Source organism: Dryobates pubescens, chromosome 1 (genome assembly GCF_014839835.1).
Source record: "Dryobates pubescens isolate bDryPub1 chromosome 1, bDryPub1.pri, whole genome shotgun sequence".
NCBI classification, from domain to species: domain Eukaryota; kingdom Metazoa; phylum Chordata; class Aves; order Piciformes; family Picidae; genus Dryobates; species Dryobates pubescens.
This window is the reverse complement of record NC_071612.1, coordinates 47,185,499-47,200,448: the sequence shown is the minus strand read 5'-3', so window position 1 is coordinate 47,200,448 and position 14,950 is coordinate 47,185,499. Positions and strand designations below refer to the sequence as shown.

At 38.9% G+C, this 14,950-nt stretch overlaps 1 protein-coding gene across 1 annotated transcript in view; it reads left to right on the top strand.

The window, feature by feature from the left end:
• The first annotated feature begins 8,690 nt into the window (after window positions 1–8,690).
• GATB (glutamyl-tRNA amidotransferase subunit B) overlaps window positions 8,691–14,950 on the top strand; it is a 41,105-nt gene continuing 34,845 nt past the window's right edge. Inside the window, exons 1-2 of the mRNA XM_054165198.1 lie at window positions 8,691–8,848; window positions 10,861–11,011. Of these exons, the coding sequence (XP_054021173.1) occupies window positions 8,703–8,848; window positions 10,861–11,011 (297 nt within the window). The 5' untranslated portion in view covers window positions 8,691–8,702. The remainder of the gene's footprint in view (window positions 8,849–10,860; window positions 11,012–14,950) is intronic.

The window sequence follows — 14,950 nt, the reverse complement described above, 5'->3', positions numbered from 1 at the left end:
CAACCATGATTTAAAACAGCATTTAAGCTATTTCTTGGCCTTTGAAAGATATATGCACAGTGTGCTGCTTGTTTACTATGCTACTACCATGCATTTGCAAATCTTTCAAGCACTCTTTGGTACAAAGGGACAACAAATTCATTTTGTGTTCAGCTCTGAAAAGGTTAGCAGATACACTAAGTACATTTTTCATGGAAATTTTCCTCTTTCTTTCATCTCCTTAAATTAGAGTAAAATCATCCTGACTAAATGTAGTCATTACTTCAGGTGTATAACAATAAGAATGGATTTTAAAATTAAATACCTGAAGACTGGGAGACATTTGGTGATTGGGAAAGACCAAGTAAACATGACCACAAGCAAGATTCTGTAGTCGCAAGACATCAGAATTCATACAGAAACTGCCATGGAAGGTAGTGTACCCCTTATCCAATCATAGTATAAGCTACTTTGCATTACCAAACACCACAGACACATATTTACAACCTTGTATATCTGGACCTGCATATTTCAGAACACAGCTTGTTGCACTGCTCTTGTCCTTTGTGTATTCCAACCACTGAAAGAGTGCCAGTAATAATATTTGGTTTAATTTCTGCTCATTTGTTTTGTGTGGTGTTTTTTTCCAGTTAATGCTTAATTCCACATTTCAGAACATTATGAGAAAACAAAAGACATGATTTGGGGAAGATGTCTCCAAGAGGAATTTAAATCTCTCTCTTAGGACCTAAAAGAAATAGGAAGTTCTGCATGACTCAAATAGCAGTAATAAAACTCCCCCTGAACTAGACAGTTCCTATCTAGTACCATAAGAAAGCAGATCATAATTGGAAAAATAAAAGTCTTGATACACACACATATTTCTTTTATCCCTTGCATAAAGCAGCTGTGTATCTATTCAAAACATTGTCTCACTGAATATCCATCTCAGTAATATGGGAAGCAGTAATCCAAAGTGTGCAGTTGCAGTAGGGTACCTCACATACCCTTCGAATACTCAGTCACCACTGCATGCCTGGCCTAGCAGAAAGGTTTTTCTGTGCATTCATTAAAAACATATGATCTGTCCAGTGACTTGGTAGAGTATCAATTCTCATACCTTGATTAGAAAAAGGCTTCCTACACCATCACTTACATATTGCCTTAATCTGCACATTAAGAAAAAAAGACAAGAGAGAGATTAAAAGCACTGTTAGAAAAAAAGCCAGCAATGCATTCATGTGCTATTACCACTACTTACACCACTATGGTGAACATCAGGAGAGACAAAATACCACTGGAGTAGATAGGAAGCTGTGTTACTGTACTATACATGCTAATACTACAGTATCAAAGTATACTGTATTGCTGCTGCCTTATACTGAATTCCTTGCACATAGTGCTGTAGTGGACAAGTGAAGAAGGAAATAAAAACTTAAAATATCATCCAATTTATTAAAACTTAATGAGCCATTGCTCCAATATGTGCATAGCACATAGCACTTCTTACATTCTGACTTCAGAGTGCAATTTACTAATCAGTTCCTGAAGCACCTCAGTCCCAAAGCAGTTACTGATTGATCGGTTAATGAAAGTTTCCACAGAGAGAATTTCACTTCTGTAATTGGACGTTTAAGGGGAAAATCCGAGACAATGTTAAGAAAATTAAAAGCACAAACAAAAAACCCTCTACAAAACAAATCAGACAAACACCACCACCTCCCTAAAAAACAGCACTTCACTCTTGTCTTCAAAATAAGAGAGATAGAATACTATTGTATTTTATACACTGACATACAGCTTTAACACAGCTGTTGTCCACAAGACTGCACAATTATTTGTACATTTTGAAAGAATAAATTGGAAAACAGACACCATTCCAAGACTCTTCAGTGGAGCCCAGTTATACCACAAGAAACCAGGCCACAAAGTTCAAAATAAATGATTCTGGTTAGTCAGCCGTGTATGTGAAATAGGCTGCTGGTGGGCAGCAGTTCACACCTCTTTCTCTAGGTTGTCACAATATGGCTCCGTTTACAAGCTCTCAGTTAATACCTGTGACTGTCATGCTACCTTATCCACGTTCATGGAGAAATCAAAAGCAATGAGCCTGAGTCTGCAGGAGAAAAACCCCAAACCAATCCACAAACCCACAGACAACAAACAAAAATGCCAACATCATCTTTTCATCTAACCTACTAAGCAGTGGTACTTCTTTCTGTATTTCACTCTTCACATTGGTGAGTATTTCATACAGAAAAAAAGGGATGTTTAAATTGTGAAATGCATGAATCATTTTCAAGGGCAGCACCATTCCCTTGTCATTCTGAGGAGGAAGAAACGTTTACTTTCCCTGCCCCCCCTACACCCCCAGTAAGCAAAATTACAAAACATATGGGTATGGCATAAATACAGTATGAGGGGGGAAAAACCAAACCCCAAACTGAAACAAACAAGCAAGCAAGCAAAACCAAAACCAAACCCCCCCCTCAACATCACAAATATTCTTGTCACTTATTTAAAAAAGAGAAGAACATGAATCAGATTTTGCTTCAAATGACACAGGTACTAGGGGAGGATGAGAACTGCAGTATAACTATATAAATAAATATAAATGATGTCCCAGAGTAAAGACATTATATCCATAAGGGCTTCAACCTCTGCCCAAGTGCACTTGACTGATGTATAATGCAACGTATAGGTGTACATATCTGAAGGCAAGGAATGAACAGTCTTGAAAATAAACAAACCCTTATAAATCAGTCCTAAACAAGCAAAAAGTTTGTGTTGCTGCACAGGAAAAAAAGGGAGACAAATTTGTGTCACTTCAGGATCTGGAACCTTATTCAATGCTTTTGAGCATTTATCTGCAGTATTTTTCTCATTTTCCTTCATTTGCATTTCTGCTGTGCTTTTAGTGCAGCAGTTAATCACAAAGTTCCATCTGGTCTACAGTTTTACTTCGCATCCTTATTGTCTCAAACTATCCAAAACAATCCAGTCCTTAGTGCTAAGAACAATAATCGCAGGCTCTAGAAGCACTGTGGTAAAGCTCTGGAATATAATTTTCTTTTAAAATACAGCCTCTTCAAACTGGCTTTGACCTACAGGCAATCTCATGTTTTAAAGAAATCTCTCTCAGAAAAGCAGCACCTTGACAGGATTTAACACTTGAGACTATCTTTAGATTGGTTTTGATTAAAAAATTAAATTCCAACTAAATTAATGTCATTATTATTACTGGATCACTCCAAGCATTACACTGCTTGACATGTCTTTCAAACAATTTCTTCACTATATTTGTGATAGAGAAGTCAATAATAATTGAAGGTTTTGTTGATTATGAATGCCATTGCTTAATCAGAGAAAACACTTTGCTGCATACTCCTGGATTGACTGTTCAACTGACATTTTTCTTCTTTAACAAATTTAGCATAGAACTTTGCGTCTACTTTTTTCCTGGGGTGTGGCTCTCAGTTGCAATCTTACAAACAAGTAAATGAAACCGAAGACTACACAATTTAAGAAGATACCAGAATGGACAACCTATACCTGAAGTGCAGTTTGGAAGGTACAGCTTGTCTAAAATTAACTACTTTGATTAGCAACAAGGCAATCTCAGGCTACTTTAGAAACAAAAGATCAGGATTTAGTGTACTTCGTACAACAACACTTAGTTCCTTCCCTTATCCTGGGGACAAGGGAGAGAGCTCTTGTTCAAGTACTGGTTACATGAAACCATATGCTGCTGAAATCTTATATCCCTGACTTTATTATATAAAGTCATAGATAGCTTGCAATGAGAGTTGTAACAAGAGTTCTGGCTTTTAATTTAGAAAGTATCAGCCTCAGACCTAACATAGCTCTGAAATTTCAGTTGAAAACTATAAAGAAAAGAAACAGAATACACAAAAATACAATGCAAAAAGGAACAAAACAGAAATGAATCAGTCTTGCTTCTGTGTACTTTTTCTATATATATAACCCTGACATGATTACTGAATTACAACTCAAGCATTCAGAAAACATCTTATATTATAACAGGGCCAAATCAAAGGACTGATTACCCTGGAAGTAAGTCCTACTGATTTCCAGCTAAAAGAAATTAATCCCAAAGCAGATAGAAATCATAAGAAGGGTACCATAGGCTTGTAATGTGAATTTTCTAATAACTTAGTCAGGATACAACACCTATATGGCTGTGATATACTAGGAAAACTCTTCTGTCTGTAACAGCTGAACTTCACCCCCCAAAAAATAAGAATTTAATTTATTAAATAATAGGATTAGCAGTATTACTCACCATAAGACAAGGTTAGTGACCTTAAACTCCCTCAAGCAAATCCTGCCTTTGTCTTTAAGGAACAGGTTGTAAAACTCCTCAGCTACAGTAAGACCAGTAACCACTTTGTTTACAGCTAACTTGGCGCTCTGAGACACAAGGACAGGACTCTCTACCCAGGTGCTTGTTTTCAAAATTATGAACACCTGATTCAAATCACAAGTGCAATCACTGGCTCACTGCAGCTCTCCTGGGCAAGATATGCCAGGTGAAAACCATTACAGAAGAGGCATAATATAACGGTTTCTCACAGCTAAACAAAGTTCTCTCCCTGTCTTGTATACAACACAGCCTCTAAAGAATAGTGAATTCACCTTTTGCAGCAATATTGGTTTCTACATGTTACTTTTCTCTTTCCATTACTGTTTTTAGAAATTGCTTGTGCATATGAGTTTATTGTGGTAGTCCTCTCTGGATGAGGCTGGCTCTTGTTTTTGACTCATAACACTTCTATGAAACACAATAAAACGGCACTACTTGTCTGTCAATATAAAGTGATGCCATTTTGTACATTAACACATTTTAATACAAGACTACTCAAACCAGGAGACCCTTCATATCACCCAATCTATCACTGCAGGCATGCATGCACACATGATCAGCAGATCGTACAAGGCAGCTATGTTAGCTCCCCAAATGCTGTCTCCTGTGGTCAAGAGAAATAACTTCTCACAACCTGCAAGGTAAGGTACACTTTTTTGAAGGTGCCATCTCCCATTATTGTCAGACAAACTGAATCAATAGTCCAGCCTGAAAATCATTGTGCTTATTAGTTGAAAGTCACTGAATATGTCTGTCTTTATATCTATAGAGGAAAAAAAAAATTAAAAATACTTTCAAGGTATGCTGGTGATCTTAGGCACCTAAAAGTTTGAAAAGATCCCTTACCACAGCCTGCTTCCAAATTTAACAATCCTTTTTATTACTCTTCCCTGCAGGCTCTGATTATTTGAGAGACTACAGATGTAATCTCCAAAAGCCACACCCTCAGCTTCAAAACAGACGTTGCTGTGTTTCACGTGCTGAAATAACACCCTTGCAGGCAGTCTGTGAAGTATCCAACACTCTAGTCTCAATAGCCCATTCCTTGCTATACCAAAAGGAAACAGTCCACAAAACGACTAAGTATGTCTGCTAGGCATGACTTGCAAGAAAGCAGAATTTAGAGTTCAGACCCTATCAAACTGAAATTCAGAGGGATCTTTTGAATAAGTGGGAGAGACTGCATGTTATGGATTAATCCATAACATGTTTATATTATGGTTTAATTGATATGCCATTGGGGTTTTGTCCTCTACAAAATTCCAAATTCTTCTCAGGCATTGGTTAAATTCCTACAGTAATAAGAAAGTCAGATTCAGAGCAAACTGTCCCCTGGGTCTCCCCTCTCTAATACAGAAGTCTACCTAGTTAGTATGAACTATTATTGTACAAATCTGTATGCAGTCCTGGAGATATTTTCCTATTCCAAGCCACAGCATGATCTATGAACACACTGCCAAGTAGATGCTGCTGCCCAGAGTATGTAAGAAACAAATATGTAGCCTCCTACCTCAGTGTAAGCTGCTGAGAAAAGAAATTATTCCCTGCTTGTGTGTAATTGATCAGCTTCCTGGATATGGATGTGTGAGCTTTCATTTATTACCTACTTGGTCACTAGCACAGGGCTGCAAAGAAAACGGTCTTTCTAATAGGATTTTTTCTGGGAAGGGTAGGTGCAGTAGCACTAAGACAATTTAAATCACAAACAATGGCACTTTCCAATCCTCCTCTCTATGTAAGACAACAGCTACAAGTTCATGGGGTCCGCAGAAAGTGAATTTCAACACTTATGTGCTGTCTGGTCCCTTTTAAATAATATGCACAAAGGGTAGATGTCTGTGCAATCAAGGGAGAGGAAGGCTTTAAGTAACATGATTTTAATATTCATAAGGTTTTAACTTCTTTATGATGACTTATGAAATCTTCTATTACATCAGGATAACAGGCTTGGCAGAAAGGAAAATAATCCAAAACTTGCTATTTTTACACCAGTAAAAACATTTTAGAGCTATATTCAGAAACTATCCTCATAGCTAGGTTGAAATGATCTGTCAATTCCTACAAAGTGTCAAATAATATTTAAATCCAGAGTTCATGAAGGAAGATTGTTAGAAGGATACATTTGGTGCAGAAATAACCAACATATACTAAAGCTTTAGCCTGAAACACATTGTTTATCAAAATACATTGCCTAGGAGAAAAGACAATGAGGTTTTCCTGAGATAAGAAACATCAAAATCTCTTACCATTCCATTGGCTTAAAGACCGCTGTCCAGACTTTCTATTAGGTTATCACATACACGAAGAGGGTAACAGGAGAGTAGGAAAACAATCACTCCAATGTTCTTTCATTCTCCACAACAAGTAGGACATGACCTACGGTCAGTTCTTCTTTACTGGAAAGGAATTTTGTCTTAGTCACACTTTGATGTATAAGAAAAGGAATGTGACAAACTAACTAAACTAAGATGTATTGTAGAAGTAACTGTATATCAGCATCTCTTGAAGGTATCTCTCAACTTATAAAGGTTCTTACAAAGAACCTCCTGTTAAATTAACTCATTTAAAATACAAAAATATTAGAAAAATAGTGCTATGGCACAACCATTATCAAGCATTTTCTTAGTTGGGTAAGTTATCTTCCATGTGATTCTGAACCACTCAGCATCTCATAGTTGAGTTTGGGGAAGACAAGAGGATGTAAAGCTTTGAAGATACTGTCAAGTGCTTATGTGCACCACTGTCCTCTGCTGGAATAAATCAGTCTTACATACATGTTTGTGACTGATTAGCTTCTGTCAGCAGTAGCTGACATAGAGCAAAAATGACATAAGTAACAGCTAATGTGCATTCCCATTTAAGCTCCACAGGCCTGTGGCTTAGGACAGAAGGTTGTTAATTCTACTGTCTGTGCAATGTAGCTGCGTAAACAGCATTAAAGATGTTTGCATATGCCCTGGACGGTGTTCTTTATTATCGTGTATTTGTGCAGCAATAATACCCCCAGGCTCCACAGATACTGCACCCTGCTGACCTACATATCTGGAGTTAAGATCCAAGATTTCAACGGCATAGCACTGTCTCATCTGCTGCCCAGGATTTGCAAAATGTTATCGATAAAATAGCAACTGGTTTTGTATCAGTGTGAACTCAAAGGAAAACCATATACAGCCCCTTGAGTACCCGAGCCTTAAGACATTTTAAACACAAAACAACTGAAAGAAAGACACAAATGAAATCACTGTCTCTTGCTCCAGCATTTCTAGGACAAGTGCTGCTTTTCTCAGGATAGGCAAAGAACCTGTACACCAAATTACCACTGTTAGAAAATATTCACAGATTTTTAACTAGCTTGGGGCAGCTTTTGCCATCTCAGCAATTTAATCAGATCCTTATTGCCTGTAACTAACAAAGAGTGTTTGCATCCTTATTACTAAAGCCTTGACATATATTTTTCCTTAACTAAGAGTGTCCTTCAAAACCAGCAAAACCCAAGTAATATGGTGTAGGTGATGACCTATCTTGTGACTATATAAGGAAAAGGAATTAAAACGTTCAAACCAAGTTAAAGTTTGAAAGACCATCAGAGACCTTGGAGGCTGCACCTCCTACCTGTAAGACCCCTGACCAAAATAAACCCCTTACCTTCTGAGCATGTGTAGTGAATTTAAGAGAAGCTTGACCTTTCATGCGACGCGATTAAGACACTGAGCAATGGATAGTTAGAAAGTGTTGATGCGAGGTGTAACTTTTCATTGTATAAATGTCCACTGCAAATTTCAGCTGTTGTGCTGGATTTGTGGTGCCCCAAGCACCCAAACTTGCCAAACTTTGTAATAAAGAAATGTCTCCTTGTTAAATGGTTTGATTTCCAATTTCGGTGACACCAAGACCTCTTGAAAGCTCTTAAGACTGCAGTGCAGCCAGATCCCACACCAGTATTACCACACTTTTTGGGTGTCGGGGGAAACGCCTCTTCAGCAGGAAAGTAAGAATATGTGAGGAGAAGCTACACTGCCACGAAGCCAGGAGAAGGCTTTCTACAGGAAAGGAGGACAGAAGCCCTCCCACCGACCACAGACTACCCTCAGCCTCAGCCCCCACCTCACCAGCACGCGCCCAAGGCTATCGCCGGCCCGCCCTCAGGCGGTGCACGAGGGCACGGCCCACCCCTGAGCCGAGGAGCTGGGCGGTGCGGAGAAGGCGGTGCCAAGGCGAAGGGGCTGGTGGGAGCTGCAGACTGTCCCCCGTAGTCCGCTGCTCCGCACAGCTATCCCGCGCGTCAGACTACATTTCCCAGCGGGCGCTGCGAGAGTCCCTCGGCGGCGAGCAAGGCAAAATGGCGGCGGCGGCCTCGCGGGGGTGCGGTGGGGTTTGGCGCTTTGCGTGGCAGCGCGGCGCCAGGGGTCCTGTCCCCGCCCCCCGCGGGCAGCGAGCCGTCGCCTTTAACGCGAGAGGCGGGGTAGTGCAGCCAGAGAAATGCGGGTACGGTGCTGGGACGGCATGGGGAGAGGTTTGGTAGCGGTGGTTCTCCGCCAGGACGTCCCGCCTTGAGCGTCTAGCCGCGGAGTAGGAGCCAGGCCCGCATTAGGGCCGCAAGGTTTGGGCAACGACAGCAACGACCTGCGGGAGCTGAGCGGCGATGACCCTGTGACAGCAGCAGGGCCCGCTTTAAATGTCTTCTTCTGAGCACTGTAAAGCATCTGCAGGTTGCTGGTGGTTGGCAGCACCTTCTCAGCGTGTATTTATCTCGCAGTCCTCGCCGAAACCCCCAAACCAGTATTTGGCCTAACAGTAGTACTGTCATTTTGGCATGTTTAGCTGTGAGGAGAGCCAAACGTAATGCGAGCAAATTGAAAACCTTTTGCATGTTTGAAGTATAATAAGCAAGGCCTGCGCCAATTTTCAGAACTATTTTTTTGAAGGGTTATTCCCTTCCAAAGGAAGCTTTCTCTTCTAGTGGAACATTGTGAAACCTGCCTGGAACAGACCATTTTATTTCTGCTGTAACTGAACATAAGGGCCTGTACAAGCTTGCTTGTTCACAGGTGAAATTCTGCTTTCACTGCACAGCCTGTAACCCAAGTGAAGTTGTGCAGGCACTGGCAGAATTGTTGCTGTTTCTTTGGAGGCACAAATGGAAATCTTGAAAATACATGTCAAGAAACTCTAGGTTTCTTGTCTCTATTAATAGGTCTGGAGGAGTGACTGACTGATAATGCACTTTTAAATCTTGAGTGTAGGCCAATGCACTGCTTAAGCAAAGCCTGATGTAAATTTTAGCACTATGATGCAATAGGATTGCACTTCTAAAGAGTGAATAAATTCGCCTCTCAGCTTTTTTTTTTTTTTTTTTTTTTTTAACTGCCTGGTCTTTTGTAAACCTTGATGTTTTTATGAGCAGCTGAAAATAGCAAAGAAAATACTAAGTTTCAGTGAAAGAAAGTCTGTCAGCTCCTTTCAAGGTCTGAAGCATAATTCTTTATGATGATATTCCTAAAGCAGTGATATAAGTGGCATTTGCATCACTAGTTTGGTGTTCGTAGGGATGTCCTCAGCTCTTGGACAGGCAGCAGAGAACTAAAATCAGCAATGTATTATGTTCACCTTTGGAAGGAACACTATGCTTGATACATTTGTTTGATGTTTTTCAATAGCTCACTTATCTCCTATAGTTATCTCAGTACTTGTATTGCTGAAGTACCCTGCTGTAGAAATGCGATTTCATCACTGAAATATTATTTGTGTCACTTCATTTGTACAAGGCCAGATAATTGCTTACAGAAACTGTCAAGCAATTCATATGGTAAAGGTGACCTTTTTCTCTTGTCCATATAAAGGTTATGGATGTGAGAATTGCAATTACCTTTTAGATGATATGGAGGAGCTTTATTCTGTGGAGTATGTTCAGAGAGCGGTAGCTCTCTCGTTTAAATGACGATTTCTCTATTACCACATTACGAATGTTTATGCTAATATGCTACTAACACTGCTCTGGAGAGCCACCTTTCCCAGCATGCAAGTGCCTAGCTGACAGAGAAAAAATAATTTATTCTACCACCTCCATTGAAGATTTATCAAAGTACCTGAGAAGTAATTGATATTTATGATGATTTTGTGATTTTCATGAAGTACCAAATTAGTGTTCATCCAGCATGCAAGTTTGCCTCATTAATTCCTCAAAGATTTCTCTTGTAAGGAAAAGTTAAAAGTTTCAGACCATTACATTTCTTTTTTATGGCATTCTTCCCTATACATAATGAAGATGCTTTGCTATACCATAGCCTCCATAGATACTGTCAGTCACAATTCTCCAGTACTGCAGCACAACTTTTGCCATTACATTATAGATCTATTTATAACATAGTTTATACTTCTTTTTTTTTCCAACTGCAAGTCAATTTTTGTCAAAAGACCTTAAATTTTACATTTTTAGGTGTTTGTGGTGCTTAATGAAATCTATGTTTAAATTTATTTCCCTTCTCATTGCTTTGCAGTCTTGCTCCATGGGTACCAGTTGTGGGTTTGGAAATTCATGCACAGATCAGTTCCAACTCAAAACTTTTCTCTGGTTCTCAAGTCCAGTTTGTGGCACCTCCTAACTCTTTGGTGTCTTTCTTTGATGCTTCTTTACCAGGAACTTTACCAGTAAGTTATGCTTTGATTTAATTTATATCAGGATTAATGTCAGACAACTCTTGAGTATGCTTTTGATATTTTGTTGTTCCCAAGATTTAACTGTAGAATGACATATTTTTCTGTTTTCTGCCTGTTTGATAAAATACCTACTACTGTTTCTTTTCAGTTTACTCACTCCCTAGTTATCACCACATATATTTGATATCCTCTGCAAAGGTTAAAAAATCATTTTGAATGAGTCGTATTTCTCTGAGGGTGCGTTTGGTCGTGTGCCACACAGGGAATTCCTTGGATATGAAAGACACTTAAAATCCTATCAGAGAAGAACATTTCTGTGTGGCCATTTGATGTTACTTTAACATATATTTGCTTATGTAGTTGTCATTTGCTGTTTGGAATGTCTCACTATGGAAGTACTTTGTTTCCTAAGTAGAAAGTGTCTAATTTAGGAAAGTGTCAGCCATTCCTATTTCCAGAGCAAACCAGTGGTCTGTGTGAGTCATTGTGGACTAAGTCAAAACAGCTAGCTAGCACTTAGCAATAACATTTACTAGTGGCAACATAATACATTTTTGAAGTTGCATCTTACTTGTGACTTTGCAGTTGTACAATTCTCTGGGAATGGTAACAAGTTTAACATAAAAATAATAATTTAGAAAATGTAACACAAGTTGTTACTATAGAGTGGAAATGAATAGACTTACCATTGCCTCACACAAAAAGCATGCAGAGACTGTGATGGGGTCAAATTATTTAATGCAGAAGTGTTAACTGAGTCTACTTGAGTGGAGGTTTGAATGTCAATTGCAGATTTTTTTAATTTTTAAATGGCAGCTTTTTATCATCGTATTACAGGCTTAAATAATATCCTGAAACTGAGAATTGACTTATGTCTGGATTTCTTGGGTCTCAATATATGCCATGTGTTCCTTAAAATGATAAACGAGTCGATACACTTATTCCTTATTTGCAGAGGTGTTGAAACCTAATGGAGTGGAGGTCACATTCTGATAAAATTTGGTCTTGACACTGGTCTCAGTGGTAATTCAGGGCTCAGTTTCGGATCTAATTTCATGGAATTTTGAAAACTTTTCAGAGAAAATGGGAATCCTACGCAGTCATTTGGTTTTAGAAGAATCTAGTTAGACTTAAACGTGGAAAATGAGTTCCTTTCATTTGGGAGCAGGGCTAGGCTGGGGAATTAACAGTCACTGAATTTAAAAGGGTTCAAGATTATGGATTGAGACCTACTTAATGTTCTGTTAGTGCACAGAAATCCTCATGAATTGTGTAATGTTTCTGTTCAGTCAAGTAAAAAAAAAAACTGTTCTTGAATAAACAAAAATGAGTATTAAGAGTTTAATTTTTATGTATGTTACTATTTATCTGGAAGAGCTCTTGTGCTTTTTGCTCTATTAAAATGCTTTACAATATATGTGGGCTTTGGCAGAGAACATAATTGCACCTGAGAAGCAAAAAGCACAAAGGTTTGGTCAGTTTTAAAGTAGTGATGCCATGTTAACTGCTACCAGCTGCTTTTATCTGTCCAAGGAGAAGAAAGATTTATCTGACTGTCATACTGGTGAAAAGAGAGTTGGAAAGTGAACATTACAAAGCACATGTTCTTGCATGTCAGAATGTGATACAAAATCAGTTACTAGCCATAACTTTGTTTTCCCCTTGTTCTTGTTGCACAGGACTTAATGTTGGAGACCAGTGTTTGCTCTGCATTCAAACAGTTGGGCTTGGTTTCTTGAAATAACTGTACGTGTTTGTATATGGCAGTAGAGTTGGATTTCAGTGGATTGTGAAAGACAGAAGTTAGATTTTTAAGATTTCTGAGTATTTGCAAAGCAACCCCACACAACAACATTTTGACAAATGTTACAGTTACTGCCTAATAAGTCTCTTTAGAAGGTAAATAATTGGCCTTTTCTTTTGACTCTATTCCGTTGAGGAAAACAAAGGAGCAACATTTTAATACAGTAGTTGTGCTGTCTGTAGTAAAGAATAACTGCTGTTATAAACTGAGAACTATAGAGGCAGTTTTCAGCATTTTCAGCATTACAAGGATTTAAATTTACTGTAGAATTACAAGATGGTTGTGATAGACAATGATGCTGGTATTTGCTGCTTCAGAATGAGAGCAGAGAGAATGGTGCTAAAGGGAGCTGTTCTGGTTGCTCTACATTTCTGGATCACTAATGAGTGTGGGCGTGAGCCTTTGCTGTGTCCTGCATAGGAGAGGGGAAACTACAAGAATGTGTTTAAGCCCTCCTCTGTCTTTCCTCTTTATATTTCCTTCCTGTACTGTAACACAGCTTATTTTATGCTTACTGCTGCAAGTACACTTTAGGGTGACCATCACCATGTTAGTGTCAGGGCCATTTCACTATGCTGCTTTCATAATGTGCCTTTGAGTGACAGCTACAGGCAAGAACAGCTATGCAGGTACACTCTTGTTTGGTATCAGGTAGAAAAAATGATGTGGCCAAACTTTGATTAAAAAGGCAAGTTTAGAGTTTAGACGTAGTGAGACTGGATAGCATATCCTGTTGGACTCTACACACATTTTGTGCTCTGATGGAGCCCCTCACCAGTAGTACCAGATAGCATCTTACTCAAATTACGGTGAGGATCTCTGTATGTTTTTCCTGAAATGTAATGCACATAATCACTTGAAATTACATTTCATGTGGCAATGCCCTGTTTTTTCACCTGGTGAGTGAACTTGGCAATGGTCTTAGCTTGGTGTCTTCAAAAGACCTGTTACAAAAGAATATTTATGCCATATGTGGTCGTGTATGGTGCATCATACTCACAGATTGATTTTAAATTCTTGAGAGGTTCTATAAAGGTGGCTGCACTCCCAGTCTGATTTATCTGGTTTGAAAATTATGAGAATCTTTATAGAGGTTTGTAAAGATAAGGCTGAGCTCACAGAAAGAGAATCCATGATTATCTATTCTCATGACTGAGGTGGCTGACTAAAGGTTAATTATAGCTCAGCCATGGAAATAAGATGGTAGGTCTAGTACTAAAGGCTGAAACCTTTTTGTCTATACTTACAGTCTTTGTTGCTAATCTCATGATAAGATGCACATTTTACATTAGTCTCCTGCATGACTCGATGAAAGCCTGTTCCTATTTCTTTCTAGGTAAGTGTACTAAGAACAAATCTAGGATTTTACAGTAACCAAGGTTTAAATTAGTAAGATTTGAATGACTGTTAGCCCTAGAGTCTTAAGTATTTTTAAAATCTGATGCATTTGCATTTCATTCTCTTCACAGTGTGAACAGCATCTATTTTATCTTGAGAGAATTTTCAGAAACCCATAGTAATGGTCAAACCCTCTTTCTGATAAAGAAAAGGCAAATGCTTCCTGACCTAAAGAAGGAGAGTAAGATCTCCTGTAGAATGTCATGGGAGGTGCATTTTTTTTCATCTGAATATAGATTTTTTTCCTGTTCCATTGCACATCCTTGAGGGCTTGACAACTCACTAATTACTGCTATCCTGTACTGAGGCTTTCATATCCTCTTGGCTTAAATTCCTTTCATTTTCCCTATGTAAATGGTGTTAGAAGGAAGAATTTCAGTCATACTGTTATCTTCTTTCACCTGTATAATGACAATTGGGTGACCAGATAAGCCTTTTCATGGAAGAAAAGAGGGCTAGAACAGCTGTTCTTGTTCTTTCTGCTACTGTACCACTGGCAACTTGAACTTGGGCTTCTCCAAAGCAGAGGAATGTCACTGGAACACTCCAGAAAGCGTGTATCATGCTGTTACCTTCCCCGCTCTGCAGCACTGCACTTTTGAGATGGCTGCCCAGGCCAGTGATAGGGTTCATACCCAGCTTGGGGACTTAAAGGGTGCTGTAGTTCTCCTACCTGTATTGGCACTGTCATCTTTGAGTGATAAATTCCTGAACTTTCTGATTAATTT